The sequence below is a fragment of the Podarcis liolepis genome, assembly GCF_965112155.1.
Source record: "Podarcis liolepis genome assembly, chromosome: 17".
Taxonomy (NCBI): Eukaryota; Metazoa; Chordata; class Lepidosauria; order Squamata; family Lacertidae; genus Podarcis; species Podarcis liolepis.
In genome coordinates, this window is record NC_139571.1 from 32,049,344 (window position 1) to 32,072,905 (window position 23,562).

The following is a 23,562-nucleotide window of genomic DNA, read 5'->3' on the forward strand; positions in this document are numbered from 1 at the left end:
ATTCCAGGGAATGCAAATTATGACATTTGACTCCCATCCGTTTAGAAATATTTTTTAACTTTAACATGGACTTGAAGCGTCAAAACGGGTTGGTAAGCATGTCTGATAGCTAGTGGATGTTCAGAGGACCAGATTGGAGAAACCAGCTGGTCCTTTGAAAGCCAAAATATGAGCAAGAAGACCAGAGCTCAGCAGGAAACGGATTTTCTGTCTCAATACTGAAGAATCTGTCAGAAGGGAGATGTAATCCCTTTGTATCCTTTTTTTTTAAAAAAAGATGCCAGGTAGATTTTAGATCAGAGGCCAGTTGCCTAAGAGAGAGAGAGAGAGTGTGTGTGTGTGTGTGGTCGTTTATGAAGCTCTGACGGCTGTGGTGCAAAGCAGAGCCCGGCTCTAAATGTTGGTTAGAGATCAGCTGATCGACAGGAGGGGTGATGTGTGGCAGTAATGTTATCCAATCCTTTAAATGAACGAGCAGAAGGGGACCAACCTTTTTCTCCATGCGGTTCAGCTGTTAGGGGCTGAGTTTCAGGGAGAGGGGGGCTTGAGAGGCGAAGCCTCTCTGTGAAAGTGAGTCACATGGCTTTGAAATTAAAAAGACTGATTAGCAGTAGCTTGTGGGCTAAGGAGTCCCTATGGGCTCCTTTGTGTCTGGGTGTTTCTCTCCGCCTGGCCTATCAGCTGCCGACCTTGGCTACGTTCAGTAAGTCTGCGCCCAAACTCTGCATGGCTTCAGTGTACTTGCTGTGACATTGGGGGGGGGGGAGCAGTGTTCTTTTGATCGCAAGGTGGGAGAGGCATAGCTGGGAGAGAGAGAGAGGCCTTGGCTGCTCTGAAATCAGTTAGCATGCATGTTTTATGTAGGATCTTGGCTGAGTTTCCCCCCTAAAGGGCGAGGTTGTTTTTGAAAAGGGGAACTCTCTCTTAAACATAGTTCAGTTACTATGTGATCTCACTTCCAAATAAGCTGCAGCATCCAACAAAAGAGAGAACCTGCTATTTCTGGAAGGATATTTCCACTCTTGTGTTTCTGTTTCTGTTTTGTTTTGCCTTGGAGTTCGATAGCTAGCATTTGAAGAGACAGGGCAGCTATTGCAGGAGGTTTAGCCAACTGAATGGATGTGAGCCAGCTTTTTATAGGATGCACAGATAAGATATAGATACACACACACACACACACACACACACGCACCCCCCCAGCAAATGGATCCAGATCTGCTCCTATGGTTGCCATCCCAGAAATGAAAGAGGGAGGGGGCAGGGGAATGATGTCTGTGGCGTTTAGAGGCCGCTTAGGGGTATAAAAAGGGGATTTGGGGCCTTGTCTTACCACCAGTACAGACACATGATATTTTGCACCCTCTTCTCTTTAATTAAGATAGGATTAAAGTCTACTTGGAATGTCTTCTGTTCAAGCCTCACTGGAAGGAAGCCTGTCTGTGGCTAGTACAACAGTTGTATATCTTGTTTTTTTAAAACAGCTTTGAGACCTACATGGTTTAAAGCAGGATACATTAAAAAAATAAAAATAACGACACATATGCAATTAATTCAGTATCTCTTCTGAGCCTCAGAGCAAGACTGTTTTACCTTAGGGCAATTCCATTGTTCTGCACATGTTTCCTATCTATTAAGGATGCAATAAGAGTCCCACTGGATCAAACCAGGATCCATCTAGTCTAGCAGCCTCTGTGACAGCTGCAAGGCAATCTGACTTTGGGAAACTGACAAGCAGGGCATGAAATCAACAACCCCTCTCCTGTTCTTTGGCTCCAGCAGCTGGTACTTGGAGGTATTCAAACTCTGAAGTATGTGTATTAGGAGGTGGGACTCTGTTTGTGTACGTACGTACATGTACAGTGGTGCCCCGCAAGACGAATGCCTCGCAAGACGGAAAACTCGCTAGACGAAAGAGTTTTCCGTTTTGGAGGTGCTTCGCAAAACGAATTTCCTATGGGCTTGCTTCGCAAGACGACAATGTCTTGCGAGTTCCTGCTGGTTTTTTCCCCTCCCCCCCTTTTTCTAAGCCGCTAAGCTGCTTATCAGCTGATCCGATCAGCAGATAAGCCGCTAAAAGCCGCTAATAGCGCTAATCCGCTAATCCGTCAATGGGCTTGCTTCGCAAGACGAAAAAACCGCTAGACGAAGAGAATCACAGAACGGATTCTTTTCGTCTTGCGAGGCACCACTGTACTTACATGGCGTTATAGGCACCTAGGAGCAGAGGATATGGAGATGTGTATGTGTATGTACACAAGCAGGATGTGAAAGTGGTGTAGGAGGTGACAAACTGAGACCCAATTTCTTGCTGGTTATTGTTTTGCGTCCTAGCTCAGATGAAATAGGCAACTTTTTCACGTGCACACTTAAATAAAATGGCCATTACACTGAATGAAGTGACAACTTTTGATGTAGGTTGGGAGCACAGCACGTGCTGCAGGGCAGGAAGGCAGATAGAAGAACCTGCCTTATTCAGAGTTAGAATGATGGCCTGCACCTGCTTCAATGGTCTTCAGTTCGTGGGTCAAGACTCACTACAGGGTCACAACTTGACTAAGGTGGTTTACAACACAGCAGCGGCACTACCACCCCACGTATATTTGGTGAACTACTAAAATATGGGTACCCAAATGCACATTTGAGTTAAATGTGAGCCCCAGGTCTGAAATGGTTGAAGACTACTGCTGAATCTCTTCCTGCCTTGTACCCAATTCAACTTTGAAGGGGGAGGGGGAGGGATTTATGCATATGTTTCATATATTTGTTTATAAAGTACTGGTTACATGCATGATATTTTACAACGCAGGAGAAACACAAAATAATATTTTTTAAAAAATGGACTGCCTCAAGTTTCCTTCTGTTCCTTTCTAATTAGAAATGTGACATTCTAATGTTTTATGTGGAAGAAACATAGAGGAAGGAGGGATGGAAGAGAGAAGGATAACATGTACCATCCGTTAGACTTAGTTTTTGGATACAGGCAACATTTATGTGGGGTTTATGTTCCAAGGCACTGCGCACTTAAGTAAAATTGTGTACAGTGGTACCTCAGGTTAAGTACTTAATTCGTTTGGAGGTCCGTTCTTAACCTGAAACTGTTCTTAACCTGAAGCACCACTTTAGCTAATGGGACCTCCTGCTACCACCGCGACGCCGGAGCACAATTTCTGTTCTCATCCTGAAGCAAAGTTCTTAACCTGAAGCACTATTTCTGGGTTAGCGGAGTCTGTAACCTGAAGCGTATGTAACCTGAAGCGTATGTAACCTGAGGTAGCACTGTATATTGGTAACACCACTGGAAAAGCTTGCAAACGCCCTCTAAACTTCCTTGCTCAAACCTCAACTCTCCATAGGCTTCAAAGCTTAGTGCGAAGTATCCCTAGAGTTAATACTGTATATTCTATCTTCACAGCAACTCTGTGAGGTAGGTTAAGCTGAGGGGGACCTTGGGACCGCCACACATGCCTAATCAGTCTACCTCACAGGGTTGTTGTGCGGATGGTGGGAATAAGAGCACCGTGCCTGCTACCTTGAGCTTCTCGAAGGAAAGATGGGGCGTAAATAATTGGGGGCTATATAGAAGAGGCAGGTTTTAAGATGGGCTTTCAGTGAGCGGTAGTACCATTTGAGGAAGGGAGATTTGGGGTGAAGAGGCAGGAAGGGAGAATTGATAGAGTTGTTTGAGAGCAGGTGAGAACAGAAAATAGCTCAGGCTTTTAAGTGACAAAAATAGAAATATTAGTATATATAACAAGGGAGGGAAATTCCTAGGTGGAAAAACTGCTCCAGCTTTGTAGAATCCCAGTACCTTTCAATCTCTGCAGCATAGCTCTTTTCATCTGTCTTTTAGTGAGACGCTAGTCAGGCTGGTGCATGAAGGCTCAGAATTTAACAGCGTGGCTTCTCTGATCCATTAGTTAGGTCTGTCAGTAAAAAAAAAGAAAAGAAAAAGAAATGCCACAACCCTTTGCATTCTTGCTAGTTAACTCTGCTGCTCTCAGCTGTCTACCTAGAGTGATAGCTGCAATCACTTGCACTGAAATTCAGGGTTCTCCTTTCTCCTCACCCCTCCAAACTTAGCGTGACCACTAGGAACCAGTATTCAAGCTGTTTGGCGGCATTGCTGATAAAGAAGCTGATTTGCAAAGGGGAAAGGTTAGTTTGCTGGAGCTGCTAGTGCTTTTGGTTTTTTAAAAAAAGAGTTATGCAGCCGGCAAGCATGAGACGTTTGTATTCCATTACGCCCCCCTCCCTCCCCCCCCCTTCGGGAAAAAACACCACCACCTATTTGAAAAGGAATTGTAAATGCTGTATTTTTGGAGCAGCTGTTCCTCTCCTCTAGAGGACAGAATTTAATCCAGAAGCAATTGTAGAAATAGCTTGAGCTGCTCTTTGTTCTGGTCTCCAAATGGTTAAAGGGAATGTTAAGTGGGGGGGGGGTTAGGGGTGACTTCATTGTATATTGTGCTTCTTTGAAGCAGGCCTGTTGGAGGGATGTTATGTTAGGGAACTAGGAAGAAGGGGAAGGAAGTCCTTAAATTTGTTTTAAGTTTTGATTCCTGCTCCCCAAGGGATGCATAAAAGCAGAAACTTGTGTATGATGTGTGTTTATTCCTCTTTCTGAAGCATGAGAAGGTATCGGTGGAGAGAAAAGAATTGCTGAGCAGATAGAATGCACTGATAACACGTTTGTCAAGGGCATAGTTACCGGCTGACCATTTTCCAAGTCAGGTAATTAGATATTTCCCTACTTCTTTTTCAGTTAACTGTGATTTAGCAGGAAAACAATATGCAATTTCACTCTGAGAATCAGCCTAAGACACGCTGCTTTTGAAAATCAAGTTTGTGACTATAAAGTCAAGAACGGTGTCTATATCTAGCAATGCATTAACAATGCATTGTGAGATAATTAAAATGTTATTCTCCTTGCACCAATTAAGGTTTCATTTCTAAATCTGCTTGCTAGGGAGTAAGCACCATTGGAGATAGTGTGACTTAACCACTTTGAGGTTGAATATAAATCCTTGTGTTTATATACAGTTAATTAAGATGAATCATTAGGGATTAGTGAAGCTACCAAGGCCCATAATTACTTTCTGCTATTTACCTGGGCCTAAGATGCCATGAATTCTCCTTTTAGCTGAACTCCGATAGCCTGCTGATAGATTTCAATAAGCTTGACCCCATCATGCTATACAGCCTTATATTGCCCTGCCAATTGTAAATTAAATCAAACCTTAAATTCTTCTTCTTACAATTACCGTATTTTTTGCACCATAACACTCACTTTTTTCCTCCTAAAAAGTAAGGGGAAATGTCTGTGCGTGTTATGGAGGGAATGCCTACGGGTAGCATGCCTACGGATTTTCCTCCTCTAAAAACTACGTGCGTGTTATGGTCGGGTGCGTGTTATAGAGTGAAAAATACGGTACCTTGTTTTTCTTATAATTGAGAGAGATGCATAATGTATACATGATGAAGTTCTTGCACATATAGACACAATTCCACTTTGGGAAGTGTGGTGCAAATGGTATAGAGGCTGTTCATTTAAACAAGAATTTGTTTTACACATGATTCTATCAAACCTTTCAAAAATTAGATTTTAAGGAGCAGCAAACTGTCATTATCAGTAAAATATCAAACATACTGCCCATTGTGGCAAGGGTTGTGTTTATTGGTTTAATCCTGCTTTAATGCATAGGATAGCCTTGATCCTCTTATCACAGTTATCCTATAAAGTTAGGCTTTGCGTCCACGAATCTAGACACCCACTAAGGTGCTTGAGCGTGTGGCTGGACACTTAATAGATGTACCTGGATGAAACAGAGTACCTGCCACTCTGGGCAAGTCCCAACAAAATATTAAAAACACGATAAAACCTCAAACATTAAAAACTTCCCTGTACAGGGCTGCCTTCAGATGTCTTCTAAAAGTCATATACTGTAGCTGTTTATCTGTTTGACATCTGATGGGAGGGCGTTACACAGGGTGGGCGCCACTACCGAGAAGGCCCTCTGCCTGGTTCCCTGTAACTTTACTTCTTGCAGTGAGGGAACCGCCAGAAATAAGTAATCTGCACATTCATTAGGGATTTTCTCCTGTTTTACTTGCTGGCTGCTAATTGAAACCAGTGCTTAAAAATGTTTAAGTATATGTATTTGTCAGAGAGAAAGCGGAGGAAGGGAGGAGGATGTTGGCATAGTGAGTCCATGATTCTCTTGGGCTATAGCAAAGCAGATGTGTGCCAGCACACGTTACTATAACTTGACCGAGTCAGTTAAGTGCTGTGGGGAATAAGTATGTTAGTATCAAATTTTATTTCGGTCACAGACCAGCATAAGATAAAACATATGGATAAACTGAACACATAAGGCTTAAAACAGGTAAGGAATAAAAACTAGTAATTAAAAGGTGATTATATTGTACATATTTAAAAAGATAGAAACAGAGACAAACAGTTAAAAGCGACTATAAGGGAGGGAGCGTGAAGGTCTTATATTTGGGGCCTAGTTCGTGTTAAATAATGAAGGGATCCCAAGAGGCACCGCTTATCCCAATTGTCTCTTCTCAGTGCAGGTAATTCTCTGTGTCTCATCAGGTTCAGTGCCCGAGTTACCTAAGTTACCATTTAAAATATTGCAATACAGGTAAGAATTTATATTGACAACATTATTTAAACATGCACCCTAAAAGCAAACTCATTGCCTCTAAGAGTGTAGTGGAGGGGTCCTTAAACGTTTTCAGCAGGGGGTCGGTCCACGGTCCCTCAGACCTTGTGGGTGGTCAGACTATATTTTGGAAGGGGGGGGGGAGAACGGCAGGGGAGGGATGATGAGCTGTGTGTGAAAGGGCTCCGGAGAGGGGCTGGCAGCAACAAAGCCCATCCCCCTTCCTCCTCTAGACAGGGCAGGGAGAAGCCAGGAGGAGGGAGGGAGGAGGTGCCGCCGCTGTGTGAGGGAGAGGGAAGGAATGCGCATGCTGGTGATCCACGCAGCAATTCCCGGACCGTCCGCAGGCCGGATTCAGAAGGCAATTGGGCCTGATCCAGCCTGCGGACCTTAGTTTGCTGACCTATGGTGTAGTGTACCAACAATTCTAAATTAAACAAACAAACTCGCCCCAGCTATCAGTATGCTGGAAACACAGCAGTAAGGAGTTAAGGGTTGGTCCGTCGGTCCACCTCAGATTTGGCCTGCTTTTTCCTGCAGCAGGCTACAGTAGGCGACGTTTGAGCCTTACAAACAACCCTTTGAGGTAGGTTTGCTTAGCCTGAGACACAGACACTTCACCATAGCAACTCAGCTTTCTTCCTGTTAGACTTGAGGCTTTTCAGCTGTGGATGAGAATGCTTTGTAAACCAGAATGCGTAAGTTATTTTAAAGGAAACCTATAACTGTTCCTTTGCAGTGTGGTGAGTTCAGCAGGTTGGGGCTGTTCTTTCTCTCTCTCCTCTCGCCCTCCCCGTCCCCTCCTTGTCATTGTCTTTTTGGCAGATTTCCACTGTGTGAGTGAGTGAATTAATGGCACAGAAGTTCTGTTCATAGGCTGATAGACGCAGAGCGACTTTGCAGCATTATTCTGGAGTTGTGTGTGGGAGCAGCTGGGTCACTCCTATCACAGAAGCATGAGCTTCTTCAAAGCATACCTTTTGAAGGCCATTTTCGTGTAGGACTTCAAAGTGCAGCATCGAATGGTGTGTAAGCCAGGTTAACGCAGGGTAATGCAATTTATCAAATACTGAGAGTGGGGATTTGTTTACCGTCTTCATTCTTTTTTCAAGAGAAAAAGTTAATTAACAAGGAAGTCGTTCCTTAGCATCTGATGAATTTCCATCCTATGCAGACGCCTCCTCAGTCTGTCATGTTGATTGTCACATGCGACATTCTTACGCATATCGTGTTCTATCTGAGTGCTGCAACTGTTGGTAGGATATTTGCAACTAAAGATAAATTGCAGGGTGTGTTCTTTTAATCTTTTATATGAAACAACTTTCAAGTTCACCGTTTTGAAAGCAGAACTTTATTTTTGCCATGAGAGCTGTTCTGAGAATAGTCACACTGATCAGAGGCATTTAGATGTTTATCAGACCAATCCCATAAAATGAAACAATAAAAAATAAACAAAAAGAAAGAGAACTGTCCTTCATAACACTGTGCCTTGACTGATTGTGAGGGTGCACACATTTTGGAAGGCAAAGATGCAGAGCTAATCAGATGGTTGCAAGCTTTGACCTGGCCACTGATAAAAAATCTAGACGTCTACAACTTTGACGGGATCAGCAGTTGTTTTTAGTTTTTGTTCAGTATTTTTTTTACTGTAATTTTTTTAAAGATGCCTTTAAACACTTTTTATCCAGCCTTTCCACCTAGTTTTATAACATTTATTTCAAAAGATGATGTGTCCCCAGAGCAGGCAAAAGCGAGGGAGGGGGTTATCAAGGACACGTGTGTATACACATCTATGCTAGGAAGTAAATATACACATTCAGCACTGCTGGACATGTTAGCATCCATTTATCAAAGAGTTCCATATGGGCTAGTCTTCCATATTGGTTTCTATTCACTCTGCCAAATGGGCAAAAAACTCCTTTGCTAGTCTGTTGCTTCTGTATCGTTCTGGTTGAGTACAGAGGCGTAGAAGAATCATAGAATTGTAGGGTTGGAAGGGGCCCCAGGGGTCATCTAGTCCAACCCCCACTCCATTTCTTCTCTACTCCACTCCACTCCACTGAGAAGTGGAGAGAAGCAATTCTGAATTTGAATCCGCCCTTCATTCTTCCACTGGGCTGAAGAGTAAGACAAATTAGCTTTTCCATACCCACTTCAATTCTCAGGTACTCCAGCAATGAAGAAGCGAATCTGAAATCATCATATCTTCATGGGCCTTTTTGCAGCATCGCAAATAGCATCTCAGTTAGCTGAAATGCAAATCCACTCATTTATTTATTCTGTGTGGGCTGATTCCTGGGACAATGCAAATGTGTATTCTGTTATTGCTGGCCGTAATCCAAGCGCCTGGCTCCTGGCAGCAACACTGAGCGAAGGCCACACAGTGCTGTTGTGGCCGCAGCGGCAACAAAGGCATTTTTTCAGGCCGCTTCACAAGTGTTGAGCCTGTCAGCCCATATGAACAGGTGGCAGACTTTTTGTTATTATTCTTTTGCATTTGGTGCTACAAGGCACCTAGATATTTCATGCTGGCCCCTAGGAATGTGTCGGTGTGGGTTTTCTTTGGACAAGTTCTATGGATTGCTACGTCCTAGGAATTTCAAACATTTTTTCCTGGATTATAGATATAAACACAAAGGTGCCTGGTAAGTAACCAGACTCCCTAGAACTCACATCCTGCTTCTGAGCTTCCCAGAAGCATCTGTCGGACTCCTGTTAGAAATGGAAAGCTGGGTTAGATGGACTTTGGTTTGAGCCAGCAAGGGATTTCTTATATTCAGAAATACAAATTTAGGCGAGGCGTTCCAGTTTCCTCACTGTGGGCTTTCCCCCTTCCCTTATTTTATCATACTTGCATTCCACATTTTGCCCAAGGAGCTCAGGGTAGCGTGTGCCTCTTATTTATACATACAACAACCTTGTGGTGTAGGTAGAGAAAATAAAGTGTGCTTTGCCCAGAAACTTGAATGCAGGCCTCGTTAAGTTCAGATCCAGTGTGCCATGATAGAGAGTATTCTCAAAACAAAAAGGAATAGTTTAAATGATTTCCACAATGTATGTATATTTATTTGAGAATTTATAGGCTACCCTTCTGATAGGTGTGCATATTTGGCGTGGCTTGCATCCAATAAAATAATGTGATTTCATGGTAAGTTCACCACAGAAAATATAGGCTGGAAGACAAAAGTTATCACCAAACAGCAGAAGACTGGAAGGGAAAGGAGATTCCAGCTAAGCGCGCAGAAGAACTTTCTGGCAGTAAACTTTCTGTTTGATAGTGGAACAGACCCCCGTGAGAGGTGATAGACTCTACTTCCTTGGAGGTTTTTTTTTGGCAGAGATTGAATGGTCACCTGTCATGCATGATCTAGTTGAGATTCCTGTGATGTAGGGGTTAAAAGGTAAAGGTACCCCTGATTGTTAGGTCCAGTCACGAACGACTGTGGGGTTGTGTGCTCATCTTGCTCTATACACCGAAGGAGCCGGCGTTTGTTCGCAGACAGCTTTGGGTCATGTGGCTCGCATGACTAAGCCACTTCTGGAGAACCAGAGTCGCACATGGAAATGCCATTTACCTTCCCGCCGGAATGGTACCTATTTATCTACTTGCACTTTGATGTGCTTTCAAACTGCTAGGTTGGCAGGAGCCGGGACTGAACAACGGGAGTTCACCCCGTCGCGGGGATTCAAACCGCTGACCTTCTGATCGGCAAGCCCTAGGCCCTGTGGTTTAGACCACCACCACCCGTGTCAATGTAGGGGTTAGGACTAGGTTATCAGCAGGGTCTCAACTAAATCTACAATTCTATGATTCCAACGACTCAGCTGTTGAGTGGTCAGGTGAGCGTTGCTGCCCCCCATGCATTGGTCTGGGTCTTTAGATGTCACTTACACAAGTGTGTCCAAATATGTCACACCCACTATGGAACAGAATTCCTTGTGATGTAATTTCTGCAGAATGCCACCTGTCTAGAATGTCCAGTGGAACTTCCTCAAGTCATGTGGTGGTGTGCATGGCAGGCATAGATTTCAGCCATCTTGACATGGCGATGATAGAGGCCTTTCCCCCTTCTCTGAACTTCCTGGTGCACACCAGTACCAATTTGGGTTTCCTATAAACTAATGAGAGAGGATCGCCTAGCTCGCCTCCCTGAAGAGAGAGCGCTGCATACTGCCAGTAGATGGGCACACTGCGTGTGTGCCCAGTGCTTAATCTTTGTTTGAGAGGAATGAAAAAACATGAACAAGCCGGTGATGTGGATGGCTCTAATGGGAGATTGAACAGGTATGATAAGATCGATAAGTTGAATAAGGACCATGATTTGATATGACTCTCTTGCCCATAGTAGGTGCTATTAGAAAGGCCTTCAGTGGCTTCCCCATATACATGGTTGACAAATATAACCAGAATTTGAGGAAGGACAAAGGAAGCTCAAGTGAAGAAACTGCTACCTGTGTCCTGTACATGGAATTGTTTAGAATTATCTTCACTATTAGCATGTGAACTTTTTCTTCTCAAAGTGACTTAATAATAATGATAATAATTTTTATTTATACCCCGCCCTCCCCAGCCAAGGCCGGGCTCAGGGCAGCTAACAAGCAATAATAAAAACAAGTTGAATGAATACAACTTAAAAACAAGATTAAAATACAACAAAATATTGAAACATTAAAATATTAAAATGCAGCCTCATCACAGGAGGCGAAAGGAAAAAGAAAAAAGAAAGGGGGAGGGAATAGAACGCGAACAGATATTTAAAGAGTAGTGGGACAACCCTTTCTTATTGTTTGATGTAGTCTTCTTTTGCTGTTAAAAGGGATTTCTTCTTGAAAAACATTATTTTTTAAAAAAAGGATATTCACTTCCCCAGTTCCCTTAATATTCCCGTTTGTTTCATAGCAATGCAAGACTGGAATGCACAACGGCGCCAGATGCCGTAGGGGACATGGGAAGCAACGATTTCCTGGAGAAAGATGGGCACGAAAACCTGGGGCATGACTTCATCAATGGGACCACCAGCGGCAATGCGGAAGCAGCCCGGAGGCTGGCAAAGCGTCTGTATCATCTGGATCGATTCAAGCGGTCTGATGTAGCGAAGCACTTGGGGAAAAAGTAAGGATCTGGCTGTTCATGTTGCATCTGCAGAATGATAAAAAAAACATGAAAAGTTCACTTTTTATTAATGTGGCTTTTTTCTTTTCCTTCTTTCTTTTCCTGCATCTTAAGCAATGAGTTCAGCAAACTTGTCGCTGAGGAATACCTCAAGTTCTTTGATTTCACAGGCATGTCTTTGGATCACTCACTCAGGTAGGAAATCTCTGTGTCTTTTCCTGGGTTGTGTCTCATCCACTGATAATGTGCCTATTTTAAGGTGTGCCTTCGCACTCTTAAGGTGGGTTGGCATGATTGCCCCTGACCCACCCAGCAACAAGCCTCTTCCCACTCTGTCCTGGGCCTGACCTGCCTACATGCATTGAATATAATGTACAATCCTGCACACCTAGGCCTTGCTGGCCCATAATCCAGACCTGGCAAGACACCAGCATGGATTCTAGTGTTTTGCATCTATGCATGGACTATTTGTCCACCCTGTGACCTTTCCATCACTTGATTATTGGGAAGCCCCCAGGTTTGCATGCCAGGTATTGAACTTAGGGATTTGTAAATCCAGAGTGTGTTTCTTATGACTGAGCTATGATTCCTTCCCTGCGCATGGGCTTCTTACCCAAGCTGGGGCTTGGAGCAGAACGGTCAGAACGGAGCAGGAGCTGGAATCTGGCAGACATGATCTATCAGTCCCTCTTTAGGCTTTTTTAAAGAAACCACAGATAGGTCTGCATTCTCTGTGCTTTGTAATTCTTGAGTGGCGAAGACTTAAAACCTATGAAACACCTCCCTGAACCCCACAAGAGCTTTATTTTTTTAAGAAAAGGGAAAAAGAAAGGGGGAAGCGAGAGAATAATAACAAATTTGGAAAGGCTTGCCATTGTGTGATCTAAAGACTGAGGGAGACAAGAGGTAACAAGATCTCTATGAAATATATATAGGGAGGGGAGATGAGAGACCCCAACAGCTGTGCTACCTTAAAAAATATACAGCTATTTGGATTAGCTGGATTTTGGAATGTGTATCTAAACAGTGTGCTCTCTCTACTGGAAGGAAGATTTTAAGGAAGCTCAGCACCCAGCAAGTCCTAAGTGTGTGTGAGAAAGATAGGACTACATTTGGAGAAAAAGGAATCACAGCCAGTCCTAGTCCCATCCCTCAAATGTCTGGGGGTGCAAGAAGTGTAACAGTGGTTTACACAATCTTTCATTTTGTGGGGGTTGTATTGGAGTTGTTTTTTCCTTTGCCTCCCCCACCCCCCTTACTGTAACACATTTATTGAGAAGCAACACATTCTAAGGCTGGAAACAGGTACAGTGGTACCCCGCAAGTCGAATGCCTCGCAAGACGGAAAACCCGCAAGACGAAAGGGTTTTCTGCTTTGGAGGCGCTTCGCAAGACGAATTTCCCTATGGGCTTGCCTCGCAAGACGAAAGCCCATAGGGAAATCTCCGGGGACCTCTTTTAAAATGCTGGCGGTCGGGAGCAAAGACCTTCGCCCACAGCCGGCCCCCAGAAGAGGTCCTGGACCTCTCCTGAAGGCCGGCGGGGGGCAAAGGTCCCTGCTCCCCCCCCCGCCTGCCTTCCCGGGACAGCGGAGACTTCTCCGCTGCCCCAGGCGATCCCAAAATGCTGGCGGGCGGGAGCGAACGCTTCGCTCCCGACCCCCAGCATTTTAAAATCTTTGGGCGAGTGTCTGCAAGCCTCGCGCGCCCGGCAGGAGGTCCCGCCGGGCGCGCGAGGCTCGGGCGGCAGCCTGCGGCAGCCTGTCACCCGAAGCACGGGGAGCCCTTCGGAGAGCTCCCCTTGCTTCGGGCGAATGCCTGCAAGCCTCGCGCGCCCGGCAGGAGGTCCCGCCGGGCGCGCGAGGCTCGGGGCGGCAGCCTGTCACCCGAAGCACGGGGAGCCCTTCGGAGAGCTCCCCTTGCTTCGGGCGAATGCCTGCAAGCCTCGCGCGCCCGGCAGGAGGTCCCGCCGGGCGCGCGAGGCTCGGGGCGGCAGCCTGTCACCCGAAGCACGGGGAGCCCTTCGGAGAGCTCCCCTTGCTTCGGGCGAATGCCTGCAAGCCTCGCGCGCCCGGCAGGAGGTCCCGCCGGGCGCGCGAGGCTCGGGGCGGCAGCCTGTCACCCGAAGCACGGGGAGCCCTTCGGAGAGCTCCCCTTGCTTCGGGCGAATGCCTGCAAGCCTCGCGCGCCCGGCAGGAGGTCCCGCCGGGCGCGCGAGGCTCGGGGCGGCAGCCTGTCACCCGAAGCACGGCCGCCCGGAGCTTGCGGGGCGGGAGGTGGGAAGAAGGGCCTCCCCTCCCACCGCCAGCCCTCAGAACAGCCTTCTGAAGGCTGGCAGTGTAAAGAAAAGCCCCTGTCCCCCCCCCCAGCCTTCAGAAGAGGTCGGGGGACAGACTGTCCCCGGACCTGGTCTGAAGGCGGTTTCCCTAGGAACACATTAATTGATTTTCAATGCATTCCTATGGGAAACCGTGCATCGCAAGACGAAAAAACCGCAAGACGAAGAGAATTGCGGAACGAATTAATTTCGTCTTGCGAGGCACCACTGTAACAGCTTTTTAAAAGTGGTTTGAGAGAGATAGTACTTCCCATTGCGTTTATACATCTAATTTTTCTCCCACTGTTTCCTCTGCTGAAACAGCTTCTGCGGGTTTTGGAACAATATTAAAAACCTGCAATATTTGTTTGACTAGTAGAGGTAAAAGTAGGAGCTGCCAAGCTAGCAGTTTGAAAGCATACCAGTGCAAGTAGATGAATAGGTACTGCTGTGGCAGGAAGGTAAATGGTGTTTCCATGTGCTCTGGCTTCTGTCACAGAGTCCTGTTCCACCAGAAGCAGCTTAGTCATGCTGGCCACACGACCCAGAAAGCTGTCTGCGGACAAATGCCGGTTCCCTTGGCCTGAAGGTGGAGACAAGCGCCGCATCCTGTAGTCGATTTTTGACTGGACTTAACCGTCCAGGGGTCCTTTACCTTTTCACTTTGCAAAAGCTGGATAATGTTGCTCTTTTGAACCATATTCAGTTCTCTGAAAATGCTGTCCTCTGTTTCCAACCTCAGTACAAACATCTTTAAAGGCTACAGAAATTTCTGGTCATTGACTGTAGTAAAATGACTTGACTTGACTCTTTAAAGGCTGGTTTAACTCCCCCCTCCTCTTTTTACATTTTTTTCTCAGGACATTCTTCAAAGCCTTTTCTCTTATTGGAGAAACTCAGGAAAGAGAGCGAGTTTTAGTTCATTTCTCCAACAGATACTACCAGTGCAACCCAAATGCCATTTCCACACAAGGTAATTTTACTTCCATTGCTTTTAAAACATTTCCATTCCTACCTTTCCTCAGGCAGAATTCAAGGTGGCTAGCAACAGTAGAAAATTAAAGCAACATCACGGTAATGCAAAGATAATTACGCAGGAAAGACAACAAAGTCAAGGGAAAACAAACACACCCACTCAAAGCAATTCCCAGTAAAATTAGAACAATTTCCCAGTGAAGCATAAACACACTGAAGGCCACAGTTTGGCTTTGGCACTTGTCAGATCAAACGGCCACTGTGATTCCAACTGAGTCACTCCAGTCTTTTGAGATCTAGTCGGGGAACAACGGAAACCTAGAAATCTCAAAGCAATAAGGCAAGATAGAATATGCTATTTGTTGTCAGGTTCAAGAATTGGTTAGGACTAGTGTTAGGTATTTCCATTTACAGGAGGGAGATACCTGGATAGCAGCCCCCCCCACCTGATGCCCTCTAGATGTTTTGGGCTTCAGCAATCCCAGCCAGCATCTGAAGAGCTCTGGCTTGGGAAATGATTAATACAGTGGTGCCCCGCAAGACGATTGCCTTGCAAGATGGAAAACTTGCAAGATGGAAAACGAATCTCCTATGGGCTTGCTTTGCAAGACGACAATGTCTTGCGAGTTCCTGCTGGTTTTTTTTACTCCCCCCCCTTTTTCTAAGCCGCTTATCAGCTGATCCGATCAGCAGATAAGCCGCTAAAAGCTGCTAATAGCGCTAATCCGCTAATCCGTCAATGGGCTTGCTTCGCAAGACGAAAAAACCGCTAGACGAAGAGAATCATAGAACGGATTCTTTTCGTCTTGCGAGGCACCACTGTAATAATAATACATCATATTTGGGTGTTGAATGCCCTTGTCTCCCACTTAAAGCACCATATCTTCTGCCACATTGCTTGGTGTATGTGGACCAGCTTCTTTCTCTCTGTATGAGGAATGTATTTTAAAGAGGTGGGCTGCTAGTGTGTGCTGAACTCTGCCCCTGTGCTTTTGCCCTGTAGCTCCTTGGCCTCAGGTGCTTTTCTCCCTTCTAGGTTCAATGGAGCAAAAAAGTACCAGGGTGGTTGGAGTGTGCAGCATATAATCAGCAGGTGTGGATGGGTTCTGCACCACCTGGTTTTGTTCCTCTTTGCACCCATTTGTTGCACTGGTGACCTAAGGGAGCACACCCAAACCTCTAGATGTGTTTCAGCCACTGTCACATGCAGTCTGAGCTAAGAAGCTGAACAGAGAACCACATTTAAAACTTGCCTCTACTATGAACTCAGTGCAGGACTCTAATCAAATCCAATGGAATTTCCCCACTCCCCACGTCTGCAGTGGGTTAACAACAGCAGGAGCAGCAGCAGCAGCAACAATAGCAATAGTACTGGCCTGCCTCTCAAGACTTACTTAGATAAAATTAACACCCTAAAGCACTATAGAAATGCTATATTGTCCATGAAGCATTATATCTTGTCCCACTTCTCTCTCCTCCTTTGCCACCAAGGGCTTTCCTGAGCCCTTCTGGTCCCATCTTACCTGTCCCATCTGCCACTCTGGCTGTCCTTTGGCTGATCTCTGACCCTCCATTCCCTGCTTTTGCTTTGCTCTGCTGTTCAGTATAGGTGGTGATGAGGATATGCCAAAGGCAATGTTGATCTCTGTAGTCTATCCTACATTACTAGGGACGCAGGTAGCGCTGTGGTCTAAACCACTTAACCTCTTGGGCTTGCTGATCAGAAGGTCAGCGGTTCAAATCCCCGCGACGGGATGAGCTCCCGTTGCTCTGTCCCAGCTCCTGCCAACCTAGCAAGTAGATAAATAGGTACTGCTGTGGTGGGAAGGTAAACGGCATTTCCGTGCGCTCTGGTTTCCGTCATGGTGTCCCGTTGCACCAGAAGCGGTTTAGTCATGCGGGCCACATGAGCCGGAAAGCTGTCTATGGACAAACACCTGCTCCCTCAGCCTTAAAGCGAGATGAGCACTGCAACCCCATAGTCACCTTTGACTGGACTTAACCGTCCAGGGGTCCTTTACCTTTACCTATCCTACATTACTATTAAAAGCATATCCCACTTTCCTTTCCCCCCAATGGACTCTTACCCAGGTACATTCACACCTTGGTTTCACAAGTCCTACAGTACAGTACTGGGGTACTCCCAGACTATTTATCTGTAAATAGCTGCAGTAATCTCTAAAGGCAACAGTAGTGAGCACTAATGATCTAAACTGAATATATAACATGTAACTCCAGAGGCAGTTTATCTCTCATTGCCAGATGCTGGAAATAAACAACATGGGGTGACTGTCATTGCTGTGCCCTGCTTAGGAGCTTCCCCACCTGTGCCAGGCACTGTCTCTCAGCATGACCTACCTACCTCACAGGATTGTTGTCAGGATGAAATGGGGAGCTGGAGAGGCATGTGTACTACTTTGAGCTCCCTGGAGGAAAAGGTGGTGTATAAATGTTATAAACAAACAAACCAATAAGACATTGAAAAATAAATATGCCCAGCCACTTTGGAGGCAGCGCTGAGCTGATGGAACAAGGCAGCTATTTTCTTCTCCAATTATTCCTCCTCCTTCGTGCATTTGCTTTATAGAATAAGGCACCCCCCCCCCAAATCCTATGATTTAATGTTGTCATTGGGGGAGCACAAGGGGAGAATGAAAAGGAAAAGCAAAGGTAACAAGGTGAGCAAGCGCTGTTACATAGGCTTCTTTAGTTTCTATTGGAGGAATGTGGATTAAGGAATTTAGTTAATGGCTTTTGTGATGATGTAGGTTTAAAGACAGGGAGGTAGTGGAAGACAGGAGTGCCTGGCGTGCTCAGGTCCATGGGGTCATGAAGAGTCAGACACAACTAATCGACTAAACAACAACAACAAGGTTTAAAGACAGGAATTTAACGGGGGCAGGAACAGAAAGAGGTGGCATGCTGTGGGTGTTCTGTGGGGGTGAGGGTCTTGTTGAAGGTATCAAAAGGGCCAATCCTTTTACATTGAATTTGGGCTAGTCTGGTGTTGGGGACAATGACTTCAGTGAGGCTGAATTTGGTTAAAACCATTGGCTTAACTGGACTGTAGATTGGGTTGTAAAAAGTCAGACAAAACCTTTGGAAGGTCAGCTTACACGGTTGAGGTTGATATTCATGGATCTTTGACATTTGTGGAGCGTTCCTTCAAAGCGTTTGGGTCCTAAACTTAGGAGGTTTCACCTTCCCGCCCCCTCCCAAAAAAGGAAAAAATTGGGCTAGCTGTTTCTCCCTTCCTCCTTATCAACTCTTATGACTTCATCTCATGAGACGGTCTCTCTTGATTACTGTCATGCATTTCTTTATAAGCAAATTGCTTTTGGAAGAAGAAGGGAGTGTTAATTAGGCTTCAGGGGGGTCCCAACTCAACGTGAATCATTCTTTCATAAGCAGATGTGAGTAGTAGGAAGTGTGATTTCTCTCCCCCACCCCACCTGTCTGTGTGACTTTCTGTGTGTCATGCTTGGGGTGTTTTCCCTCCCTACAGATGGAGTCCATTGCCTCACATGCGCAATCATGCTGCTGAACACTGACCTCCACGGCCATGTGAGTATTCTGCAAATTGTCCTGTTTGCTCAGAAATTTTGAACTGCTCTTTCAGTATGCTTGTTGCAGCTGAGTACTCAAGTCCTCGCAGAGTCGGGTTGAAGCAGCCAAAAAGATTTCAGGTGACATTGGCAGAGGTGGAAGGCAGTTGTGTGAAGAGCTTATGAAATTGGCAAGGGAGCCAAAACCAATATGAATGCGTCCCATAAGAATGAGGGCCAGGCTGGATGCAGTGAATTGGGCAAGTCTGGAAACCCAGTAGCTCGGAAGAGGAAGGCAGGTAGAAGAACAGTTTCACAAGCACAGAGGACCAGCCAGATTTTGGGCACCGGAAAATCTCCCAGACTATTGGATTTCAGGAGACCCTGAAAGATGCAATGCAAGGAGTGGATTGGGATGGGCTCTCCTTGATCACCTGATTTCCTTACTTAGGGTGATGTGCCTGAAAAGCTGGATGTTCCCTCTTGGCCCAGTTGTATAGGGAGTTGATGTCTGGCCTGCCAGACCATTCAAGCCCCAGTGCAAGCAGAGCTTGTAAATCATCCTCACAGCACAAACTACTCCAACTTCAAAATCTGAATGCCTGGCATCCCTGCTTTGTGCACAAAGGGAGGCTATATATAGATGGCAACTTCTCAGAGGTTTGGCAGCCATATTACAGAGCCATTCTTATCCAAGATACAAATGGTCATGTTTTTTTCTTTGTCCTACCATGACCTCTGTCAACCAAATTCTGTCGTGCTTATTTAGCTGTACTCTGGAAAAAAACCTGTCAATAACTCTACAGAAGTATGAGCGTCATTTCTGCAGGAGACACGTATAAGTTCTGTTGCGGCTGTTTTTCGTGTTTAGCAGAAAGTTCCCGTGGGCACTAACACACAACCATATACCGTATTTTTCGCCCTATAGGGAGCACCGGCCCATAGGGCGCACCTAGTTTTTTTTGGGGGGGGAGAATAAAGAACCCCCCCAGGCGTGGGGCGGGGGCGGGGGAAGCCCGAGCTTTCCTGACCCCAGCCCCCAGAACAGGCTGCTATCCGCAAGCCTTGGGAGCCTGTGGGAACCGACCCCTCTTGCTCTCTAGGCTTCAGCGAAAGCCTGCATTCGCCCCATAGGACGCACACACATTTCCCCTTCATTTTTGGAGGGGAAAAAGTGTGTCCTATAGGGCGAAAAATACAGTACCCCAACAGTTTTGAACAACTATTTTAAAATGAGTTTTTAAAAATGTTCTTATGTGACCTTTAAAAAAGAAAAAGTACAAAGCTGTATCTTATCTCAAGTGTTCAACCTGGGTTGGGGGAACAATAGTTGTGTGCCACTTGGTCACATTGTTGACTGGCTTCCCACAACTATGGCAAGTGCCTGCAGCTGAGAGTGGCTGAAAAGGGAGTAGTGACTCACCTTCATTAGGTTTGTACAGTTACCCATTAGCCAAGGCTGGATCAGTGTTAGTGACCTCATAGAGGTGAGGGGGAAGTTGCTCTTCTTGCTTCATTAAGGTTAAAAAGGAAAGAGAAAAGATCTACACGTATCCTGAATATTAAAATGTAATTTTCCCAGGCATTGCTTTGCTGCAGTGTCAGGGTAACATGCGGGCACTAGGTGGCAGAACATGCATAGCATTCTCTGAACTGTTCATGCATCATCAGATGAATGTGCAAATTCCTATCTGGGCCTTGCATTTTAAATCCACATGTAAAACAGGTATCACCATTGGCCAGAAAGCAAAGGGTCACATACTTGAGCTTCAGTTGTCTGGGTAAAGAAGAGGTCAGATGCCAAGAGGCCCACCTGAACCAACCTGAAACTAGCTACCTAATTTCGTGCTTGTTTCCCAGAAAAGGTCTCTTGTTTTGGGCAACTTTCTGCTCTCATCACAAACTTAGGGCTACGTATAAAATAGGGTTACCAGACGTCCCTGTTAACTGGGGAGAGTCCCCGTATTTGCGAATAAGTCCCCGGACAAATTCCATCCTCGGAATGTCCCCGGATTTCATCTAATGTCCCCGGGAACCGCAACAGCGGCAGTCTCAGCAGCCTGGAGCAGTTGGCTCTGGCTGGCTTCAGGAGCTGCTCGGAAGTCCCCATATGATGGTGGTGCAGGGACTCTAAGATGCAGCTTCCGGGCTGCCTCCACCTTCCCTCCGAAAGGCAGTGTGAAGCCTCGCTTCCCAGCTGAGGGATCCCTGCCCCCTGCTGCTTGCACGCAAGTAGGAATGGGATTGGGGCTGCTCCGATGGAAAGGGAGGCATCTTGCTGCCTGAGCCGAGCCGCTGCTGCCGCTCTCGGCCCTCCTTCTCCGCCTTGTATGCCTGACCCACCCCATTACCACCACCAAAGAACGAACAACTCAGGGGCTGCCCAGGCTCTTGGAAAAAGGAGATATAGAAGCCTCAGAGGAAGGGGAAACGTGGTGGTTGAGGTCAAGGTGGCGGCTGCCCCTCTGCTACCGCCATCGTTGCAGCACCAACATCCCGAATGTGTATTAATTAATTAATTAATTAAAGTGTCCTCGGATTCATTGGAGAAAAAAACCTGGTAACCTTAGTATATGAACTGTAACTCTTATTTGTGGTGGTGGCATTTCACTGAATTTCTTTACAGGGGGTTAGAAATTCCCCCAAGAGTTTCATGTGGTTGGGACTTGCCAGCAGTGGTGGCAAGCCCCACAGCTTTTTAAGGGCACAGCTTTTCTTAAGGGGTAGGATGTAGGGGAGAGGGTTGTTAAAAAAAGAGAAAAGAATCCTTTTGGCTTGACTTCATTGCAAACTTAACCCTATTTTCCCAGAGCTGCTCTTCTCAGTTAAGTTTCCATCGCCTTCTTTCTGTTGCCGCCCTCTGTCTCATTTGCCCACACTCCCATTAAATTCTACTGGCTGCGGCAACTCATGTGGTTTTGTGAATGACATCATGATGTACTTCGGATCTGATGATATCACATATGCTCATCAACAAAATTATGTGGAGTGCCACAGCCAGTAGGATTAAGCAGCCACCTGGGCAAGTGAGGTGGAGGAGAACGGAGGTGGCAACAGAGAAGAAGGGAAATGGCGCCGAGTAGCAGCAACAGCCAGGAAAACAGAAAGGGTGTCAAACAGCATTGAAACCACACAAATATTTGTTAAGGTGAGTAGTTTGCTGTTAATCTGGCTGTTGTGAATGAGCAGGTTCTGAAGTTGCTTGCACAAGCGGCTTCCACATGGTTTTTAGCATTTTGCTTCTGCCACTACAACTCCCAGTCACTACCTGAGGGACCCATGGCTTTGCGCGGAGTGCAGGGAACTTCACTAGAGAGTTGGAGAGCAGTACAGCCCCTCTGCCTGCATACTCTGGACTGAAATCCAATATGATTTGGTATTTAGCCATTGGTGAAGCCTGAGAGATACGTAACTGGAGATTTGATTTCCAACCTTTTTAGATGGTTTCTGAAGCTGAAATGCACTTCCTCGTTTTGCTAAGTGTGAGAAATGCGTAGGGCCAACTTTAACTTGATAAAGCAATATTTCCCCATCACTTTTGTGTCTTCCCTTTCCTTCGGAATGCTTATCCTAACTGATAATACTTTTTGTTTTTTGTATTGCATTGTTTTTCTAGGTGGTAAGTTGGGCATTTATTGCTTGGAATGTAAAACATAGCTTGGAATGCATTGAACCAGATTATTTGTTTCCTAACTATAATTCAGTGCTTCATCCTGTAAGCATGTATCAGGATTTTATTTTATTTTTAAACTGTTTTAAAAATTTATATACATCTTTTTTCTTTTTGAGCCCAAAGTGGTTCACCGTACATGAACACACCCATCAATTGCAGTATTTTTCCATGTATAAGGCGCCCCCATGTATAAGACGACCCCTAGTTTTTTGAACCCAAAATTAAGGGGCAGGAAACCCTAAAATAGAAGTAACATTCTGGACAATCTGCAGCAGCAAATTGTTGATCTTTCTTTGGGCAATCGCCCTCAAAGTTTCCAGCATGAGGTGCATGCAGTGCATGGTGGTGCAAAGGCAGTGGCTAGAGCACCACACGCTCACCACACAATGAGAGCCAGTGTGGTGTAGTGGTTAAGAGCGGTAGACTCATAATCTGGTGAACCAGGTTCGATTCCCTGATCCTCCACATGCAGCTGCTGGGTGACCTTGGGCCAGTCACACTTCTCTGAAGTCTCTCAGCCCCACTCACCTCACAGAGTGTTTGTTGTGGGGGAGGAAGGGAAAGGAGAATGTTAGCCGCTTTGAGACTCCTTCGGGTAATGATAAAGCGGGATATCAAATCCAAACTCCTCCTTGGTGGTGGCTGCTGCTGTGGGGAAGGAGGCTCCTGAATCAGATGCCGAGAGAGAGCCTAGGGAAGGCAGCGCTCGCTCTATGCCAGCCCATGCCGTTGAGCAAACCTAGCTGAGGAAGGTGGTGAACAGGCTTGGGATTTGAGAGGGGAAGAGAGAGAAAAAGGAAAGAAGAGCGATGAAAGGTAGCCAAGGCAGTTCTTAGTGGCGGCGGCTGCTCTTAATCCGGTGGTCAAGCCAGTGGGGGCTTCAGGAGGCGAGCCAGTCACCAGCGCACAGCCCAGAGAGGGAGGGGAAAGGGGGTGGCGGCCCCAGGGAACGCCTCAGCCCACCCAAGCCAAAATCCCGAACATTTGCTCAAATATTTTAAACCTCACCCCCCCCATGCTCATGTTCTGTGTATAAGATGACCCCCAATTTTTTACTCTTTTTTATTTTAGCAAAAAAAAAAAAAAATGGTGCATAGCGCAAGTGCTTGAATTGCACAGGGATGTATGAGAAGGAGGTCCAGGGTTTCCACTTCCACCAGGTTTTGGATCCAGCTTGGTTAAAGAGGAACCCTGGTTTGCTTTCAAAGTGGCTTAATGTTACTGTTGATGAAAAGGGAGTCCTTGATCCCACAGTCCACTGGCTGAAAAAGA

The 23,562-nt window shown here is 45.9% G+C and overlaps 2 protein-coding genes across 7 annotated transcripts in view; one reads left to right on the top strand and one right to left on the bottom strand.

Annotated features, from left to right (window-relative positions):
- The window catches only part of LOC310696250 (uncharacterized protein), a 960,839-nt gene that overhangs the window by 593,819 nt on the left and 343,458 nt on the right, over nt 1–23,562 (bottom strand). The window lies entirely within an intron of this gene.
- LOC310696199 (PH and SEC7 domain-containing protein 3-like) overlaps nt 1–23,562 on the top strand; it is a 152,619-nt gene that overhangs the window by 41,205 nt on the left and 87,852 nt on the right. For 3 of the 6 annotated variants that reach the window (XM_083481404.1, XM_083481403.1, XM_083481402.1), the window contains 4 exons: nt 11,569–11,781; nt 11,896–11,976; nt 14,958–15,070; nt 18,578–18,636. In XM_083481404.1, coding sequence (XP_083337530.1) covers nt 11,569–11,781; nt 11,896–11,976; nt 14,958–15,070; nt 18,578–18,636 — 466 coding nt within the window. Of the gene's footprint in view, nt 1–620; nt 704–4,509; nt 4,732–10,649; nt 10,954–11,568; nt 11,782–11,895; nt 11,977–14,957; nt 15,071–18,577; nt 18,637–23,562 lie in introns of those variants that run through there. The other 3 variants (XM_083481405.1, XM_083481407.1, XM_083481406.1) reach the window with 3 other exon arrangements.